Below are 22,136 nucleotides of genomic sequence, written 5' to 3'. Positions count from 1 at the left end.
GTGATGATCACTGATACTCACTCTTAAGTCGAAAACTTGTAAAAATGATAAAGCACTATACCTCTAATATATATCTATCGACTGATGAATCATATATTTTTGCGAAATTCCCTAAAAATTTATAAATATTTCCCATATTTATACCCTGTGCCACACTGTGTCCAAGATTTTGTAGAAGTCTTACAAAATATTGTCCAAATCGGTTCAGTTTTAAATTTTGGTTAATGGTAATAAAGGGTGATTCTTTTGAGGTTAGGATTTTCATGCATTAGTATTTGACAGATCACGTGGGATTTCAGACATGGTGTCAAAGAGAAAGATGCTCAGTATGCTTTGACATTTCATCATGAATAGACTTACTAACGAGCAACGCTTGCAAATCATTGAATTTTATTACCAAAATCAGTGTTCGGTTCGAAATGTGTTTATCGACAAATTTTGTTCAGCGATGAGGCTCATTTCTGGTTGAATGGCTACGTAAATAAGCAAAATTGCCGCATTTGGAGTGAAGAGCAACCAGAAGCCGTTCAAGAACTGCCCATGCATCCCGAAAAATGCACTGTTTGGTGTGGTTTGTACGCTGGTGGAATCATTGGACCGTATTTTTTCAAAGATGCTGTTGGACGCAACGTTACGGTGAATGGCGATCGCTATCGTTCGATGCTAACAAACTTTTTGTTGCCAAAAATGGAAGAACTGAACTTGGTTGACATGTGGTTTCAACAAGATGGCGCTACATGCCACACAGCTCGCGATTCTATGGCCATTTTGAGGGAAAACTTCGGAGAACAATTCATCTCAAGAAATGGACCGGTAAGTTGGCCACCAAGATCATGCGATTTGACGCCTTTAGACTATTTTTTGTGGGGCTACGTCAAGTCTAAAGTCTACAGAAATAAGCCAGCAACTATTCCAGCTTTGGAAGACAACATTTCCGAAGAAATTCGGGCTATTCCGGCCGAAATGCTCGAAAAAGTTGCCCAAAATTGGACTTTCCGAATGGACCACCTAAGACGCAGCCGCGGTCAACATTTAAATGAAATTATCTTCAAAAAGTAAATGTCATGGACCAATCTAACGTTTCAAATAAAGAACCGATGAGATTTTGCAAATTTTATGCGTTTTTTTAAAAAAAAAGTTATCAAGCTCTTAACAAATCACCCTTTATAAACTTTTATATAAAGCACTCAACAAATTTGAAGTATTTGAGAATTTATCGAAATGTAGATCTAAATACAAAGTTGCGCAGGGTATATTATAGTCGGCCCCGCCCGACTTCAGACCTTCCTTATTTGTTTTTTTTTACTAAAATTGTGTTTCGTTCCATAACGTTAGATTTAAGTTTTAAGTACATAGATTTTGTTGAAGTGTATACAAGTTTGTCTAAATCGGTTCAGATTCGAATTCATACATATGGGAATATTAACCTTTATCTAGCTCGCAACAAACTTAAAGGATTTGAGATCGTATCAATAATTTTGTTCTACAATGTGTTGAAGGTAGCGTATGACGAAACAAGCTGAAAAAGGGGAAAATTAAAATTTGCTTCCTAGAAGCAAGTACACAAAAACAAAATTTAAAAGAGAATTGTGTCTTAAAAGTATCCTTACTTAAATTCTCCGCTTCTTTGGCTCGGAATCAATACCAACATTTTTAAAGTAAATACAAAATCTTTGGAACCAGGTATGTTTTTTTTCAGTGTAACGCAACGTTCGAAGATAGCTACCCTCGCTTTCTTCCATTGAGATGGAAAGTACGAATTATTATTAACAAGTATATACGGCTGTAATTTCGGCCAAGCCGAAACTTATGTACCCTCCACCATGGATTCTTCTTCTAAACACTGCCATCCACAATCGAATTACTTAAGTTGCGGTAACGCTTGCCGATGGCAAGGTATCTTAAAACCTCCTAACACCATCTTCTAAATTGTATGTAAGTCCATACGTGGTATATATTAAAAGATCGATCAAATAAAGGGTGATACGGTCAAAATTTGGTCAATATAAACTTGACGTATTTCTTTCAATTTTGCATTTAAAAAACCTGAACACCCCTGATTTTGAAGGTGTGTGTGAAGGTGTGTGTAGAATGTTGCTCCTATCTTGATTTTGGAATTCACTCTTCAGTTGTCAAAATGCCGTCCAAGCAAGAAGAGCAGCGTATCAAAATTTTGCTCGCGCATCCCGAAAATCCGAGCTACTCGCACGCAAAGCTGGCAAAATCGCTAAAAGTTGCCAAATCAACCGTTACAAATGTAATTAAAGTGTTTGGGGAACGTTTGTCGACAGCCAGGAAGTCTGGATCGGGGGAAATCGAAAACCGGAAGCCGCTGAGACGACAAAGAGAGTTGCCGGTAGTTTCAAGCGAAACCCTAACCTCTCTCTCCGAGATGCCGCAAATAAGCTGGGTGTATCGTCTACAACCGTGCATCGAGCCAAAAAACGAGCCGGACTATCGACTTACAAGAAGGTAGTGACTCCAAATCGCGATGATAAACAAAATACGACGGCCAAAGCGCGATCCCGGAGGTTGTACATGACTATGCTGACTAAGTATGACTGCGTGGTAATGGACGACGAAACCTACGTCAAAGCCGACTACAAGCAGCTTCCGGGACAGGAGTTTTATACGGCAAAAGGAAGGGGAAAGGTAGCAGATATTTTCAAGCACATAAAACTGTCAAAGTTCGCAAAGAAATATCTGGTTTGGCAAGCCATCTGTACCTCTGGCTTGAAAAGCAGCATTTTCATAGCTTCCGGGAATGTCAACCAAGAAATTTACGTAAAAGAGTGTTTGAATAAACGTCTGCTGCCTTTCCTGAAGAAACACGGTTGTTCCGTACTGTTTTGGCCGTATTTGGCATCTTGCCATTACGGTAAAAAGGCCATGGAGTGGTACGCCGCCAACAACGTGAAGGTGGTTCCCAAGGACAAGAACCCTCCCAACACGCCAGAGCTCCGCCCAATTGAGAAATACTGGGCTATTGTCAAGCGGAACCTAAAGAAGACCAAAAAACTGCTAAGGAGGAGCAGCAGTTCAAGGCAAACTGGCGTTCTGCGGCGAAGAAGGTGGACAAGGTGGCTGTACAAAATCTGATGGCAGGTGTCAAGCGTGAGGCCCGGCAATTCGGATTTGGAAAAGCGAAAGCATACACACAAAAAAATTTTTTTTCTGATTCAATCACCAAATTAATTGATTCAATTAATTTTTTAATTGAAATGTCTTCAATCACGAAAACGATAGTATCAATCACAGTTTTAATTGGGCATAGAAAAAATTCTTGATTAAAAAATTAATTGATTTTTTCAGCAAATTTCAATTAATTGTTTAATTGATTCAATTAAAAATTTAATTGATGTTGATTGCAAAACTCAATGAATTTATTAATTAAAAAAGGTAACTATTTTTAATTACTTTCTGAATTGGCTTAGATTTTTTATTTGGATTAACAAATGATTGTTTGAAATACATTTTTAATTAAAAGTTAAAAAAAAAATCAGCACTTTTTTAACTGAATTAGTCTTCCGAATTTGATTAAAAAGTTAATTTTATCAATTAATTTTTTAATTAAAAATTTTAAAATTTTCAATCATTGACTTAATTAACTAATGTTTCTATCATGATTAAAACGTTAATTGTATCAATTAATTTATTAATTGAAAAAATTTTCAACTTCAATTAACTTTTTAATTGGAAATATTTTGGTGATATTTTTTGCTGTGTAACTGAATATTTTTCCTGAATTTTATACTAATTGAACAGAAAAAGAAATTTAATTTGATTTTTTAAATAAACGATTTTACCGATTTACACGCGTTTTCCCTTGACCAAATTTTGACTGTATCACCCTTTACGTATGTAATTCAGTTTGACAAAATAGACATAAAATTTTGACAAAATTTTCTACAGAAATAAAATTTTCACAAAATCTTCTATAGAAATAAAAATTTTGACAAAATTTTCTATAGAAAGAAAATTTTTACAAAAAGTTCTACAGAAATAAAATTTTAACAAAATTTTCTATAGAAATAAAATCTTGGTAGATTATTTGTGGCTCGAGTGGCAACCATGATTATGAACCGAATAAAATTTGAACAAAATTTTTTATAGAAATAAAATTTTGACAAAATTTTCTATAGAAATAAAATTTTGGTAGATTATTTTTGGCTCGAGTGGCAACCATGATTATGAACCGATATGGACCAATTTTTGTGTGATTGGAGATCGGCTATATATAACTATAGAGCGATATGGACCAATTTTGGTATGGTTGTTAGCGGCCATATACTAACACCACGTTCCAAATTTGAACCTGATCGGATGAATTTTGCTCCTCCAAGAGGCTCCGGATGTCAAATCTGGAGAACGTTTTATATGGGGGCTATATATAATTATGGACCGATATGGACCAATTCTGGCACGGTTGTTGCAGACCATATGCTAACACCATGTACCAAATTTCAGCCGGATCGGATGAAATTTGCTTCTCTTTGAGGCTTCGCAAGCCAAATCTGGGGATCGGTTTATATGGGGGCTATATATAATTAAAGACCGATGTGGACCAATTTTTGCTTGGTTGTTAGAGATCATATACCAACATCATGTACCAAATTTCAGCCGGATCGGATAAAATTTGCTTCTCTTTGAGGATCCTCAACCCAAATCTGGTGATCAGTTTATATGGGGGCTATATATAATTATGGACCGATGTGGACCAATTTTTGCACGGTTGTTAGAGACCATATACCAACACCATGTACCAAATTTCAGCCGGATCGGATGAAACATGCTTCTGTTAGAGGCTCCACAAGCCAAATCAGGGGATCGGTTTATATGGTTAGGTTAGGATAGGTTAGGTTAGGTTAGGAGGCAGCCCGATGTATCGGGCTCACTTAGACAATTCAGTCCATTTTGATACCACATTGGTGAACTTCTCTCTTATCACTGAGTGCTGCCCGATTCCATGTTAAGCTCAATGACAAGGGACCTCCTTTTTATAGCCGAGTCCGAACGGCGTTCCACATTGCAGTGAAACCACTTAGAGAAGCTTTGAAACCGTCAGAAATGTCACAAGCTTACTGAGGTGGGATAATCCACCGCTGAAAAATTTTTTGGTGTTCGGTCGAAGCAGGAATCGAACCCACGACCTTGTGTATGCAAGGCGGGCATGCTAACCATTGCACCACGGTGGACCAATTTTTGCATGGTTGTTAGAGACCATATACCAACACCGTGTACCAAATTTCAGCTGGATCGGATGCAATATGCTTCTGTTAGAGGCTCCACAAGCCAAATCTGAGGGTCCCTTTATATGGGGGCTATACGTAAAAGTGGACCGATATGGCCCATTTTCAATACCATCCGACCTACACCAATAACAACTACTTGTGCCTAGTTTCAAGTCGATAGCTTGTATCGTTCGGAAGTTAGCGTGATTTCAACAGACGGACGGACATGCTTAGATCGACTCAGAATTTCACCACGACCCAGAATATATATACTTTATGGGGTCTTAAAAAGGCAACAATACTATAAAACTAAACATTCTGGAATATTCGTTAGAACTATATTTGGAACGTTGTCAAATCTTGATGAAAGTTTAGGTCTAAGACAATTAAAAATTCCAAAGATCTTGTCTCTTGTAACCAGTGTTGCCAGAAGTAGGGGAAATTCCCTACATTTAGGTTATTTTCTAATATTTAGCGTCGTGTAGGGTCGTATGAACACAATGTAGGGACTTTTTCCCTCAACACTATTTTTAATAATTTTTACAGTTTGGTTGCTCTAGAGCAGGAATAGAAATTTTGTCAAAATTTTATTTCTATAGAAAATGTTGTCAAAATTTTATTTCTATAGAAAACTTTGTCAAAGTTTTATTTCTGTTTTGTCAAAATTTTATTTCTATAGAAAATTTTGTCAAAATTTTATTTCTATAGAAAATGTTGTCAAAATTTTATTTCTATAGAAACTTTTGTCAAAATTTTATTTCTATAGAAAATTTTGTCAACATTTTATTTCCATAGAAAATTTTGTCAAAATTTTATGTTATAGAACGAAAAGTATTGTAGGGGAATTTGTAGGGAATTTTTTTTTGGAATGTATGGGAAAGTAGGGAACTTTAGTTGTCCTTGTAGGGTAAACCGAAAAATTTCTCTGGCAACACTGCTTGTAACAAAGTAGTGGTCAGCTTCTGACTCCTCTAAATGTTTTGCTCTCTTTTCATATGAAAAAGTTGTAACAGTACAATTTCTATATTCAAAATGATTTTTAATTTCTAAATAATTCCTAAAAAAACTCATCTACTTGCACTTGCAAGCAATTTGGTGAATCAATATTTTTGTATGAGTGTACACTTTCTAAATAAGCACCAACTGTAATGTACACGAAGTAAAATTTTATTTTTTGATGCATATTTGCAAACCATATGACAGCATCGTGGATCCTGGATAGAGTTAGGACTGCGGGAACCTTTTATTCCGCTAGCAACAGTCGTGGGGGGTTCGTGTCCTGCTCTAACCAAGCCATGTTCCCAGTACAGAGATTATTCATTCACGGTCATTTACGGTTCATTTTGCGGTCATTCAAAATCATTTTGTGGATTTTTTTGATGTTTTCGTCGGTAACCACCTCTTTCGGGCGTCCACTGCGTTCACCGTCCTCCGTGCTCATTTTACCACGCTTGAATTTTGTATACCAATCAATTATTGTTGATTTCCCTGGGACAGAGTCCGGAAACTCATTATCAAGCCAAGTTTTTGCTTCCACCGTATTTTTTCCCCTTCAGAAAACAGTATTTTATCAAAACACGAAATTGCTTTCTTTTCCATTTTTTCACACTATAACAAAAGTTGCTTCACAAAAGACAAACTAATTGACTTACAGACGTCAAATTTTGACACGAATCATTTGAAGGTTGGTACTATATAAAAATTGCATTTAATGCTAGCGACGTCATCTATGTGTCAGACCGGGGACTTATCAGCCAACCTGTTAATATAGTCGGCCCCGCCCGACTTTAGACTTTACTCACTTGTTTTACACTATTTTGGTTCAATTTCAACAATAAGTAATCATTCCTTATTTACTTCGTGCCCATCAAATGTACCAATGCACACATCATGTAACTGCAAATAAAAATAATTTATACCATATATCAAAGTGCAGAACAAAAACCAGGTACATTTTTTCTATTACAGTTTCCTTTTTTGTGTTCACATAAAACCACGTGCCACTTCTGAATAAATAAATTAACACAAAACACACTAATTCCGTATTCTCCGTCTATTCCAAGAAAAAATAAACAATGAAAATCGTGTGTACCTGCTCAATGTTGTTATAGAATTTTCGCTGCAAAAAATTAAATGGTTACGAAAACAATGTACATGGTCTTTATGGTCATGTAATAGTTCTAGACATGTCTATACGTAACCTATAAAAATAATTTTCTCAAAAAATTGAATGGTCAGGTACATGATTTTCCCGACCATGTAATAGTCTCAAATTCTAAATAATAAAACATGTTTACGGCATTTGAGAACCATTTAAATGCTTATATATTTTTCTCCGCTCGAAAATTATTTTTACAAAGACAAAATATATGGTTTTCGCGACAATTACATACTCTAGATAAGCATTAAATGGAAGCGGCAACCATATCCAAACATGTTTTTTCTCTGTGTGATGGGACTTTGCTAGATGTGATAAAGACTGAGTGTTCAATATAAACACTGCATGCCGTCTTGGTCCATCCATTTCATCCAAACGGCTAACCTTCCAATCAGCTGTTGGAAGATCTGGATTCCATTTTTTCAGCGTATTTAAAATAGATTCAGGGTCAGGAGGGTTTGCATGTGCTCTAGGTCTATACGGTATGTTTTGAAACATTCTATAGACCTCTGGTCCTCAAATGCGACTAGCTTAAACCGTCCTTGATACCAACCAGCCTCTTGGTGTCGAAGATCTGGGCCGGGAAACTTTTCCAGCACCTGTGAGTAGACGCATGACAAGATAGGTCCCTTAAAAATGTCTTTGTTTGAAAGAAGCCGCATCTTTGGCTCAGAATCAATACCAAAATCCTTACGGGAAGGTCAAAATCTTTGGATTCAAGTAAACTTTATTTTGAGAGTACGATATAGAGGATAAAACAGTTACAGTTTCTCTTTTCCTCCATCATCGCAAAACGTAATTCATACATTCCATTTTATATGTTTTCATAGTTTAATGGAGATTCTTTTTATTTTTTGATTACGTTCAATTTTAGGTATAAAAACACAATCAATGTCCAACCTGTGTAAAAATAAAAGACCACAATCCAGATATATCTTGCGATAATTAAAATAACCAAAAATGGTGGAAACGGCATATGATTTATTAAAGGACCCCAATATCAACTCTTGTCCCACACGGAATGCAAACTATGTTTGTGGTACCGAGGGCATCACCTACCTTGCCAACACTTACAGTGCTGCTGTGAAAAACAGGTCATAAATAAGAGCGATCGAGCTCCACTCCTTTGGCCAAACGATGTGCTCGTCCAAGTAAAACAAGGATTGCCAAAATATTGAACAGAAAAGGGAAAACCAAAAAAGTGCAGAACCAATCGTCCCCACAACCATACTATCACCATCTACATTCGTACCCCCTGAAAAAATATCAAAAGAAAACAATTGTTTGCCTGTGTTGCTGTGCCCAAAAGGGGCTATTGCATTGTATGACATTTCACGGCATGAATAAGGACCATAAGGACAAACAAATTTGAAAATTATCATGAACATCGACAATTTTTGTTATGAGCTGAAATTCGTTATAAGAACTCGATGGACGTTCACGTGAGGGACTTGCAAATAAAATTCACGCAAATCCATACAGAAGGAAGCTGAAGAGCAAGCAATAGGTACAAGAAAAAAACGAGAATTCTTTACGTACTACGAATAAGAACCTCAAAAAGCAACCTCACTTACTCACTCATATACAAGAAATTCCTGCTCCCTTCCATGTTCAAGGACGGACACAAGAACATCTACGGGAAGGTCCTCCAGTCTATTGTGTGCTAATGCATGTATGTCCTGTTCTATTTACACAACAGTTCACACCCACATACACACACGCACTGACAGCTTTCACCACCGATTCACACCAGAGTTGTGGACTAATCGCATCCATTTGAAAAAAGAGGCTAAGTGATATTAGAGTGTAATTGCAATTGTACGTAGGGGGGTGGAGTCCGCTCGAGTGAGTACATCAACACATCGCACATAAAATTTTGGTGCTTAGCCAGGGGGCTTTACCGGCAATAAATGTCGAGTTAAGTCCACATTCTATTTTTTGTTGTAAGTCCTTATATGGTCGGCAGATGAAGCACAAAAACAAAAAATAAGAAACAACCACAGAGATAGGCAACAAAATGGAAGAGATTTGGCAAGTGTGAGAATGGGGCACAATAAGAGGCTGACCAAACAACCAACCAACCGACAAACTATTAATTAAAAGAAACTAAATCTGAGTGGGATACAAGGAAAAACTAGAGATTTTCCTATACGAGCACACGCATCCAACAGAATACCTTTGCCACCACAACAAAATAAAACTGTTAACTGAAAATAGCTCATCCAGGACACTAGGCCATTGTAGCATAATCGTCCATACACACGCACACACACACAGATATAGGCTGCCGGGCATTCATAGGGGCGCACTTAGAATCACATAATGACCACACCGACGGAAGTGAAATATACGAGTTTATCGCTGTCATCGTTAATCACATGCCTTATATCCTGCCTTGTTCTTGTTAGCTGCCTGTTGGGGAACTTGTCTCTGACGTCGACAGCAAATGCCTTGACATTGCCATCGCCCGGTGAAGGTTTGAGTTGGGATCATGGCGTCGATTTGAATGAGGATTTTCGTATTTTATGGAAAATCATTAATCAAGATATAACATTCGAAATACAGGCACGTACCATGGGCTATGTGGGTTTCGGATTCTCACCCGATGGCAATATTGCCGGCTCCGACATGGCAATCGGTTGGGTGGACAGAGGTCACACATATTTCCAGGTAAGTTTTCATTTGCATTTTTCTCATAGTTTGTTTTTTTTTTTTTTTGCTCATAACTTTTCATGCTCTGGCATCTTTGGCAAGATGTATTTAGCTATGTCCCGACACACTAGTGGTATTTGTCATGGAATGCCGGAATGTTAGATGGAATGGCGGTAACAACGTTTATATGTGAGAGAAAAATTTGGGGCTATTAGTCTTTTACTCCAACACATGCTTAGGAATAACCTTTTTCTTCCTTCTATTGGACCAAGTGCTGCGATATAGTCTGTCCCAGTGGTCATAAAAATGCTAAATGCCACATCATTACAATGCGGGAAACCAACCAAAAGCAATAGCAGGACAACGGTGCCTTGATTGTAGTTAGTTAGCAGAACATTGACCATTTAATGAAACGACCGTTTTATATTTATGCCCATTTAGATGAATTTCTCATTTCCACACACACACGCACACAAGCATGTATATGTATGTAGGATTTCTTAGGTCATGTGCAATTAATAAAATAGATTCTCTGTTAACTGCTAATAACTAAATAATCAAAAAGTAAAAAAGAGTAATTCGAGTATTGTCAGTGGACAATACTCAACACTGTGAACAGATTTTGTTATAAAAAAAAAAAATAGTACGACGGTAGGGATCTACAATCACACCCAGAAAAAAGTGACCCCTTCTTTAAGTTAAAATGAACTCATTGTGAAGAAAGTTGAACTTCGTATAGCGCCAAAGACATTTTTATTTGTTTGAACGATGTGATTTTCGTAGAAATTAGGTATAATGCATTTCATATATTAGTTAACATTTTCCTATATTTATGTACCACTATACTACAGAATGAAAAAATTTAACTGATTTGAATTCATATATGGAATGATTTTATTGAATTTTTTTCATTCACATGGACAAATCTTACACATTTGTGGTAAAACTTTTACTTCATAATTAGAACTGCTTACCTTCGTTTTTAAATACAATTTTATTTATTTATATAAGCAATTTTATCTTCAATAAAAGACATGTTTTATTAATATATTGAATATATTTATTAAGAATCAACAGCATCGAAGCTCCTTGAAATATTAGTTTATTATTCCGCTGTTTCCAATTTCCATGTGATATTATCAACTGTAAAACGCACTTTTTCTTCTCTTGTACTTTTCACTTTTAATAAGTTGCTGCCTAACGATTTTGTCCTCCTTTTACAATTTCAATACCTGCAAATATAAAAAATCATAAACCATTTTTGTTACAAAAGGTTAGCGTCACTGAATATTACCTGATAATTGAAGATTCCAAAATGAAGACCAATGAAAGGGTTGTTATTCTGCTGGTGTTTTCTTTCTTTATATACCATCACGAACATTGATAGATTTATTTTCAAAAAACGAAAACTTTTCTCACTAATTTAAAATAATAAATATTTTATATATTTTATTTGTTATTTATTATATTATTTTACCATATTATTTTTTAGCAATCTTTCCGTATACCACAACAACGCGATTCCAACTAAAAAAACAACCCACGCGCAAACATATCGATTACACCAACGCGCAAACACATCGATTGCGATGACAGGTATCGATTACAGGTAGACAATAGAAATATAGGAAAATTTCCTATATTCTAACAAGTGTGTTTCCTTAAGTTTTGAAAGGATTGCATACTTCTTAGTACGAATGAACTAAAATATTTTTCTATGCCAAGTGTTGTTCGTATGTATGAAAAACTTTCTATTATAAAGGAAGTCGCAATTATCATTTTATAAGTAATTTTACTAATTTTGAGGAAACTTGGTTTTAGTTCGGTTTTTGTTTATTTTTACGAATCCTTTTTTATCGGTGAATAAAATTTTCTTGTTCAGTAGTAAATTCTTATACCCAGCGAAGCAAATAGTATGAGTAAAATTCCATGCCTTATTCTAGTTAATGAACTATTCCTAACTGCTTACAGTTTAGGATTTTTTTACTTAAACGAGTAAATTTTATTATTTCTGACAAAAATTTACCTTAATGGAAATAAAATGGATAAACTATATTGATGAAAAAATTTTCCTTTAGTTTCGAAGGCACTTTTTTCTGGGTGCAGTTACCGGCATTGGCGTTGCTAAGGGGTCCAATGTCAGCCAAATCATTCATGATAATTTTTCGATGGAACTCCGCCGACCATTTGTATACCCTCTACCATAGAATCGGGGTATATTAACTTTGTCATTCCGTTTGTAACACATCGAAATATTGCTCTAAGACCCCATAAAGTATATATGTATATTCTAGGTCGTGGTGAAATTCTGAGTCGATTTAAGCATGTCCGTCCGTCCGCTAACTTCCGAACGAAACAAGCTATCGACTTGAAACTTGGCATCAGTAGTTGTTATTGATGTAGGTCAGATGGTATTGCAAATGGCCCATATCGGAGTACTTGTACGTATAGCCCCCATACACGCAAATAAAAATAATTCTTTCCTCCCAAACGAAATTTTAGACAAACAAAGTTCGTTTCTCATTTTCTTTTCGCTGTAAGGAAGTGTATTTGGAAGAAAAGTATATACTTTTTGTGATAAACGTTTATTCTTTTCTAGGATGTAAAAACAATTTCATAAAGACAAACTCAAAAAAAAACAAACAAAAAACATTGTTTTCTTGCTAATTGCATTTTCCCTCACATCTTTCTCACATCCACGAGGTTTTTTAGTTCTTAACACCTTTTCTTTTATTTAATACCAACAATGTAGAAGAAATTATACGATTTTATAAATTTTTAAAATTTTTTTACCTTTTGCCTGGACGGAGAATCGAACCGCGGACCATGCGCTTTTTAAGCCAACACACTAACCACTGAGCTATGTACCTGTTATGGTCACCAATAGATAAATATCCATATAAGTTATATTTATATAGCATAGCTTGCGGCGCCCACGAACCGAATAAACAAAGTTTATTTAACAGAAACAAACATTTAGTTTGGCACCGTGGAGCAGTGGTTGCTACGTCCGACTTGCATGCCAAGGGTCGTGGGTTCGATCCCTGCTTCGACCAAAGGTTTTTTGTTTTGTTTTTTTTACATATATTCCAGATATGTTCGGAAGATTCCGAAAAAATGTTCAACATTACATTGTAGTATATTAAATTTTTAACTGTAAAATGTGTCTTATTAAAGACCTAAAGTCAGAAAAGAACAGTGTTTGATATAAACGAAATGGACTGGTTTGTGGTTTCAAAAATAACTTTTTTTATTGAAAAAATAAAAATTTTGTAACAAACGAATTTTTTTGGTGATAAAAGTTTAAAATTTTCGAAGCAATTCAAAAAACTCTAACAAAAGAAAAACGTTTTCGGTACACGCTTTCCAAACGTTGTTTTTCTTTGCGTGTATAAACTGACCCCTAGATTTGGCTTGCGGAGCCTCTTGGAAGAGCAAACTTCATTCGATCCGGTTGAAATTTGGTACGTGGTGTAAGTATATGGTCTCTAACAACCATGCAAAAATAGGTCCATATCGGTCAATAATTATATATAGCCCCCATATAAACCGACCCCCAGATTTGACCTCCGGAGCCTCTTTGAGGAGCACAATTCATCCGTTCCGGTTGAAATTTGGTACGTGGTGTTAGTATATGGTGTCTAACAACCGTGCAAAAATTAGTCCATATCGGTCCATAATTATATATAGCCCCCATATAAACCGATCCCCAGGTTTGACTTCCGGAGCCTCTTGGAGGGGCAAAATTCATCCCATTCGGTTGAAATTTGGTACATTGCGTATATGGCCGCTAAGAGCCATGCTAAAATTGGTCCATATCGGTCTATAGTTATATATAGCATATCGTCAATCACACAAAAATTCGTCCATATCACCAAAAACAATCTACCAAAATTTTATTTCTATAGAAAATTTTATTACTATAGAAAATTTTATTTATATACGTATTTTATCGCCCTTTTTTTGTTTAATATATACCCCGTATGGGCTAACTTACAATTTAGAATACGGTGTTAAGATGTTTTAAGATACCTTGCCATCGGCAAGTGTTACCGCAATCCAGGTAATTCGATTGTGGATGACAGTCTTTAGTAGAAGTTTCTACGCAATTCATGGTGGAGGGTACATAAGATTCGGCCTGGCCGAACTTACGGCCGTATATACTTGTTTGTAGCTAATTTAAAAGCTCACGTGGTTCTATGCCCTCAACCAGGGTCAGGGTCAATATCTTCAATTTGCAAAAAAATGTGCCTACGAGAAATATTGGTTTTAGACCAATCAATATATACCTATCGACTCAAAATCAACTCTAGAGACAATCTAGCCCTTAGCGTCCGTATCACAGTGGTTCCAAATCGCAACTTTTGAACGGATAAAGATATTTACATAATTATATTGTTGTGTTAAAGCTGAAATATTTCCTCTAAGTTTGCAAATTTGTGGGTCCCTAGTGTGTCCACGGGCTGACCTGTAGGCGTTGAAAGTTGGTCACCTCGGGGGTATGAATATTTGCTACAGCTGTCAACTCCGAAATTTTGAACCGATTTAGATTTTATTGTATTTTGGTATAGCCCCATATAAACGTACGTTTACAGAAATTCACTACTTCACCCGAATTAGCGAAGTTTAGGTGCATTTTACTAAGCAAAAGTCTAAATATAATATATCGTTTGAAACGTATTTGAGAGAATTTTCTTCTTATGTTATCGAAAAAAAAACAAAAATTACGAAAATTGAAAGTTTTGGGGGCAAGAAATATTTTTTTTAATTAAAATTTTTAGCGAATTAAAAATTTGAAATGAAACCTTTATTACTTTTCAACTAGTTCATAACAATGATTTTTATTGAGTTTTGCAGGGAAAATTGTGGTAAGATATATTACTGAATATATTATTCCCGAAATTTGTATCACAAATATTTGCATATTTCTCAGCTGTTTGCCGGTAGGATGTTGAGACCTTTTACAGTTAGTTAGTGGACACATGAGGCTTTTTGAAAAAGAGATCGACGTAACAATCGGCGCTTTGCCATATGAGAATTTTTTTTACACAAATTCTTTCATTTTTAGCAATTGCCGATTTTGACCAATGTGAACGATAAAAGCTTAAAATGTATCTTTATTTTGTGTTCTATAAGAAACAAGCAAAAACGATTGAGAGAAATCTATAAAAAAAAATGTTACGATAGAAAGAATGTAGGTGATTTTTTCGAAAAAAAGATCCAAATTTGGTATTTTTTTGAAATATTAATTTGTGGACAACTTATCTAAAGCAAATAGGCACACAATTTGTGTTTTTAAAATGCGTGGAATTTTGTAGGGAGCGAATTTAAGGATCTACGCAAAAAAGGTTCAAAAACTGACCCCCTTTTGTCAAATGTTTGTAAATTGTGAGGCTCAAATCTTGCGAACTATAAAAGATAATTGCACAAGCACACAAACTGTAGAGTTTTACAAGTTCTATCCAGCAAAGAAAATCGTCAATATCGGTTCAAAATTGCGGTCAGCCCGTGGACCCACTAAGTACCCTTTTTTATGTAAATATTTAATGACAGCACGCATTTCTAATTTTTCCATTGTAAATTGAAACACTAACTATGCCCACTTAATTTTATACAAATCGGTTCAGATTTAGATATGGCTCCCATATATATGTATCGCCCGATTTCGCAAAAGTTGATTACAAAACTGTTATTTATTAACCGACCTTACCCAAAGTTGGTCCTACGGTACTTACTATACCTGCAAGAAATTTTTGAAATCGGTTCATATTTAACTATAGCACCCACATTTGGCAAAAACGGGTAATACATATTATTAGCCGTTTTTGCCAAATACGGCCATAAACCCCTTATTTCTTAAACCCCTTATCTGGCTAGGACCAATAAAATTAAAATTAGGATACAGATCTCATTTATCAAATTTTGCCTGTTTAAAAATCCAAATTATAACGGATACATAGAAGTAAAAACTGTGTTTTTAATTCCAAAAAAAAAACTTTAAACCAAAGACGCTAACTCCTCAAAATAAGTCTTGGCCTATATTTGAAGCGTTTTTATCTTAAATCTAAAGTTTCAATATTTCAGTTAATTTAAGGACAATTTCTTTAAATCAAAAATGTGTTTCTTTACTTTAAGGAAAATTAGCCTTAGTTCAAAGACATGCAACTTTACAAAATTTGTGTCCTAAATTTAATGAAAAAAATTTGAAGCAAATATCATAATCTTTATTTTAATTAAAATTTCATTATTTTGAAGAAATTTGTCCTTAACATTTTGTAAATGTCCCATCCTAAAATTTAGGTTGCGTAATCTTCAATATCACGTAAATATTTTTTTCAGTTCACCATGAAAGAAAAATTTAAGTTTATATTAAAAAATTTTAACTAAAATATTTTAGTAATTGCAACAATAAGTTAACAATTATTGTCAAATTGAATTTTATTAAAAATAATAATTTTTTTATTATTAATAAAATTTCATATTTTGTAATAAAAAACTGTGGAACTTAGTAACTCAGCAAACTCCACACAATTTAGGAAAATATGAACTATTTTCATATTTAGTACAGTTGTGTACTTTATTTGTACAACACTTTTTTTTCTCATTTTTAGTTCACGTCATTAAACACTGAAAAAAATATTGACCTAATATGGAAGATTATGCAACTTAAAGTTTAGGACTCGAAATTTACGCAATGTTAAGGACAAAATTCTTTAAAATAATGACATTTTTATTAAAAGAAAGTTTATAATCCTTGCTTCAAAAGTTTCTTTCATTAAATTTAGGACACAAATCTTGAAATTTTGCGTCTCTCTGCTGAAGTTGTAGATCTTTGAAGTAAGACAAATTTTCCTTTTCTATGAATGAGATATGTATCCAATTTTAATTTTATTGATCCTAAATTTAAAGCCAGGGAGGTCCGTAAAAAATGTCTTTATTTTAAAGAAGCCGCATCTTTCGCTCGGAATCAATACCAAAATCCTTAAGGGAAGGTCAAAATCTTTGGATCCAAGTAAACTTTGTTTTGGGTGAAGTAAGCAAAAAAATAATTAAAATAAGAAAAATTTTCTCATATTTGGCAAAATTTAACCAATATCAACTAACTAACTGAACTAAAATAAAATTTTTTCTGGCGGTATGAACCAATTTAATTCAGATTTAGATTTAACTTTCACATAAATATATTGGCCGATTTGCTCACACTAGTTGAGCGATTTCCTCTTTTTAATAATGGTCTCAATTTTATTGGAATGCTAATTTTGTACGTATAAAATCAAGCATAGTTCCTACGTGTACATTATTGATTTTGATGAAAAAACATCAGACAATATGATATAATCATATTTCTCTCACCTAATAAGTGATGTGACCCAGAATTTATATAAGATACCTTTGTAAAATATCGTTCATATCGCATCGGATTTAGATAAAGCTCTCATGTGAAATTATCAAGAAACTTTTTACAATATCCTCAGGTATTAAGTGATATTATTCAAATTTAGCATAGGGTTATACATTGCAACACCTCTTGGATTTGAAAAATATCAGGCATATCGGTTCATTCATATTTAGATAAAATTCCCATAAATTAATTTTTTTTTTAAATACGAACTTACGATCCCAGCAACAACTCTCATTGCTCGGTAATCTTGTATGTAAGCCTATTTAAAAATTAATAACCACTTATTAATTCGCATCGCTCCGGATTACATTTACATACGCATGTCCTAGGAGGAAAGTACTTCTCCCCAGGCATACTTTCGGCCTTGAAATAAGTAGTGCTATTAGAGCATATAATGACCTAATATGTAATCACTTATTCGTAGATACACCAAAATTTGCAAAATAGCCACTTATTGTCTCAGAGAACCAGATCTCGAAAATATTGGCTTCTATCGCCGATTACAATGGATCAATATATGGCGAGTAATACTGTAATAGGAGCACTACTTGAATAGAAACGAATATTGTATAAATAAACAAAAAATCTAATAAATCATCTAAATACACGCAAAAACATAATTCTTTCCTCCCAAACGAAATTTTAGACAAACAAAGTTCGTCTCTCATTTGCTTTTCGCTGTAAGGAAGTGTATTTGGAAGAAAAGTATATACTTTTTGTGATAAACGTTTATTCTTTTCCAGGATGTAAAAACAATTTCATAAAGACTAACTCAAAAAAAAAAAAAAAAAAAACATTGTTTTCTTGCTAATTGCATTTTCCCTCACATCTTTCTCACATACACGAGGTTTTTTAGTTCTTAACACCTTTTCCTGTAATACCAACAATGTAGAAAAAATTATACGATTTTATAAATTTTTAAATTTTTTTTTACCTTTCGCCTGGACGGAGAATCGAACTGCGGACCATGCACTTTGTAAGCCAACACACTAACCACTGAGCTATGTACCTGTTATGGCCATCAATAGATAATTATTCATATAAGTTATATTTATATAGCATAGCTTGCGGCGCCCACGAGCCGAATAAACAAAGTTTATTTAACAGAAACAAACAGTTAGTTTGGCACCGTGGAGCAGTGGTTGCTACGTCTGACTTGCATGCCAATGGTCGTGGGTTCGATCCCTGCTTCGACCAAAGTTTTTTTTTTTTTTTTTAACATATTTTCCAGATATGTTCGGAAAATTCCGAAAAAATGTTCAACATTACATTGTACTATATTAAATTTTGAACTGAAAAATGTGTCTTATTAAAGACATAAAGTCAGAAAGGAACAGTGTTTGATATAAACGAAATGTTTGATATAAACGAAAAATCGCTTCTGTAACATATACTCCCAAACATATTTTGCTTCAAGCATATACATTTTTGGGTATTGCCCAAACATTTATATGTTTGATCTCTTCCAATACATAATATGTTTGAAAGCATATTGGTCTAAACAATATATGTTTGGGTAGTCTAAGTTCCAAACATTTTGTATTTTTGCATCCAAATTCAATAATGTTGTCTTCCAAAAAACAATATGTTATTATGTGAACATATAATATGTTTGGAAGCATTTTGCTTCAATATAGTGCTCAAAATTTTATTTATTTATTTATATATTTACAATCATAATGAATTATGAAAACAAACAGGTAATATAGGTGCTAACAATATAGGTTTTCGACCTGAATGCTCAAAATTTTGTTTCTGCCTAATTGTATATTCCCTCACATCTTTCTCACTTCCACGAGATTTTTTAGTTCTTAGCACCTATTTCTGTAATACAAACATTGTAGAAGAAATTATTCAATTTTATGATTTTTTTTATTTTAATTTTACCTTTTGCCGGACGGGGATTCGAACAGCGGACCACACAGTTTGTAAGGATCAAAGAAGTAGCTGATCAATTGCCCAAGGAAAAATAAATGTTAATTTTGTAATAACAAGCAACAACCACCAACTTAATTCAATATCGCTCCCTGTTAAATAGCGCTCCAAGCTACTAAACACATATATGTTTATAGGCTATTTCTAAATTAATATATGTTTGCATCCAAGCATATTTCCCAAACATAATATGTTCTAACATATTAACATATATGTCCCAAACATGTTATGCTAGTTTATGAACATTATATGCTTGCACTCAAAAATATTGTGTTTAAAAATTTGTGTTCCAAAAATATAATGTTTATAGCCAAACATATGAAAAACAGTCTTTTTCATCCGTGTAGGTTATTTAGTGGGGATATTCCATGTTCGGAATTGATATCTAGGATTAGGATAAATGTTCCTTTTAGGGCATCTAGGAATTACCAGTTTCTTTACATTGGTTTTCAACGTTCGAATTATGCTTCTGTGGAGCCTATTCGTAGGATGTGTATTATTTTTAATTCAATCTATCATCTAGTTGACACTAATCTTAGTATTGATATGATGAAGTCTAGAATTTTAGAATATTTGGAAAGTTAGTCATTATAACTCACCGCAATGTAATGCAACGTGTAATGACAGATGTGCTCCTGGTAATGCCAATTGTAATGAGATGTGGTTACCTAGTTTTTGCTGGGATAGAAGTGTAAAGAATCAAAATTTTTATAAAAATTAAACAAGTTTATACAACCGCACAAAGTTCCGCTAAAGACTTTCAATCACAATCGAATTACTTGGGTTGTGGTAGCAGTTGCCGATGGCAATGTTTGAAGTCTGATATTTATGAAATAAAGCTGTGGTTGAACTTATGATTTATTTGAATAACTGAAGCTTCTTTATTATTTTGTTTAGTCTAGTTTAGTCAATTTAATTAAAAATAGTAATTGATATTAAAACTATTTTTTCACAAATATCTTAATAATGCTGCAAATAAGCGTCGTCAAAAAAGAAGTGAAAATATTCTTTTTGGGTCCGGAAGTGGTGCAAAATTGGCGGAGAAGCGATGAATGTAATATGAAATTGTCATAGAACGAATGTCCACCGTTTCAACAGCCGTTGCAATGAATTTGCATCACTTTTTAAGGTGTGATCCGATTTCAGTGTTTTGAATGTGAATTAAAAAATGTTGTGATATTTTCCCAAACAATTAATTTTTATATTTTTTATGATTTTTAACGTATTCTAACGCTTGTTTGAAACGTTTTCCCTCGAATATTTTCAAAAAGTATCGATTTTTTCTATAATGTGGTAAAATTTGAATAATTTGTTACGCATTACAATATGAAAAAAATTAAGTAAAAAAAACTTCCTGTGTAGTTCAAATAATTAATAATTAACTGCTTTGTGAGGACATTTTTGGAAGTGCTTTTAAAGTATAGAACTACTTTTAGTTTAGCTTTAGCTTTACATAAATTAATTGTCGAGTTATTTTGATATCTATTTTTATACCCTCCACCATAGGATGGGGGTATATTAACTTTGTCATTCCATTTGTAACACATCGAAATATTGCTCTAAGACCCCATAAAGTATATATATTCTGGGTCGTGGTGAAATTCTGAGTCGATCTAAGCATGTCCGTCCGTCTGTTGAAATCACGCTAACTTCCGAACGAAACAAGCTATCGACTTGAAACTTGGCACAAGTGGTTGTTATTGATGTAGGTCGGATATCGGTCCACTTTTACGAATAGCCCCCATATAAACGGACCCCCAAATTTGGCTTGCGATTGCTCTAAGAGAAGCAAATTCATCCGATCCAGCTGAAATTTGGTACATGGTGTTAGTATATGGTCTCTAACAACCATGTAGAAATTGGTCCATATCGGTCCACTTTTACGTATAGCCCCCATATAAACTGATCCCCCTATTTGGCTTGCGGAGCCTTCAAAAGAACCAAATTTCATCCGCTCCGGCTGAAATTTGGTACATGGTCTCTAACAACCATGCAAAAATTGGTCCATATCGGTTCATAATTACATATAGCCCCCATATAAACCGTTCCCCCGATTTGGCTTGCGGAGCCTCTAAGAGAACCAAATTTCATCCGATCCGGCTGAAATTTGGTACATGGTGTTAGTATATGGTCTCTAATGACCATGCAAAAATTGGTCCACATCGGCCCATAATTATATATAGCCCCCATATAAACCGATCCCCAGATTTGACCTCCGGAGCCTCTTAGAGGAGCAAAATTCATCCGATCCGGTTGAAATTGGGTACGTGGTGTTAGTATATGATCTCTAACAACCATGCAAGAATTGGTCCATATCGGTCCATAATTATATATAGCCCCCCATATAAATCGATCCCCAGATTTGTCCTCCGGAGCCTCTTGGAGGAGCAAAATTCATCCGATCCGGTTGAAATTTGGAACGTGGTGTTAGAGTGTGGTCTCCAACAAACACGCAAGAATTGGTCCATATCGGTCCATAATTATATAGCCCCCATATAAACCGTTCCCCAGATTTGATCTCCGGAGCCTCTTAGAGGAGCAAAATTCATCCGATCCGGCTGAAATTTGCAACGTGGTGTTAGTATAAGGCCGCTAATACCCATGCCAAAATTGGTCTATATCGGTCTATAGTTATATATAGCCGATCCCCAATCACACAAAAATTGGTCCTTATCGGTTCATAATCATGGTTGCCACTCGAGCCAATAATAATCTACAAAAATTTTATTTTTATAGAAAAGAATTGTTATTTCTATAG

At 34.5% G+C, this 22,136-nt stretch overlaps 1 protein-coding gene across 1 annotated transcript in view; it reads left to right on the top strand.

Annotated features, from left to right (window-relative positions):
• olf413 (DBH like monooxygenase olf413) overlaps positions 1 to 22,136 on the top strand; it is a 341,496-nt gene that overhangs the window by 50,105 nt on the left and 269,255 nt on the right. Inside the window, exon 2 of the mRNA XM_075307787.1 lies at positions 8,264 to 10,059. Coding sequence (XP_075163902.1) covers positions 9,712 to 10,059 — 348 coding nt within the window. The 5' untranslated portion in view covers positions 8,264 to 9,711. The remainder of the gene's footprint in view (positions 1 to 8,263; positions 10,060 to 22,136) is intronic.

This window comes from Haematobia irritans, chromosome 4 (assembly GCF_050003625.1).
Source record: "Haematobia irritans isolate KBUSLIRL chromosome 4, ASM5000362v1, whole genome shotgun sequence".
Taxonomy (NCBI): domain Eukaryota; kingdom Metazoa; phylum Arthropoda; class Insecta; order Diptera; family Muscidae; genus Haematobia; species Haematobia irritans.
The sequence above is the reverse complement of the archived record's forward strand: the minus strand, read 5'-3'. Positions and strand labels throughout refer to the sequence as shown.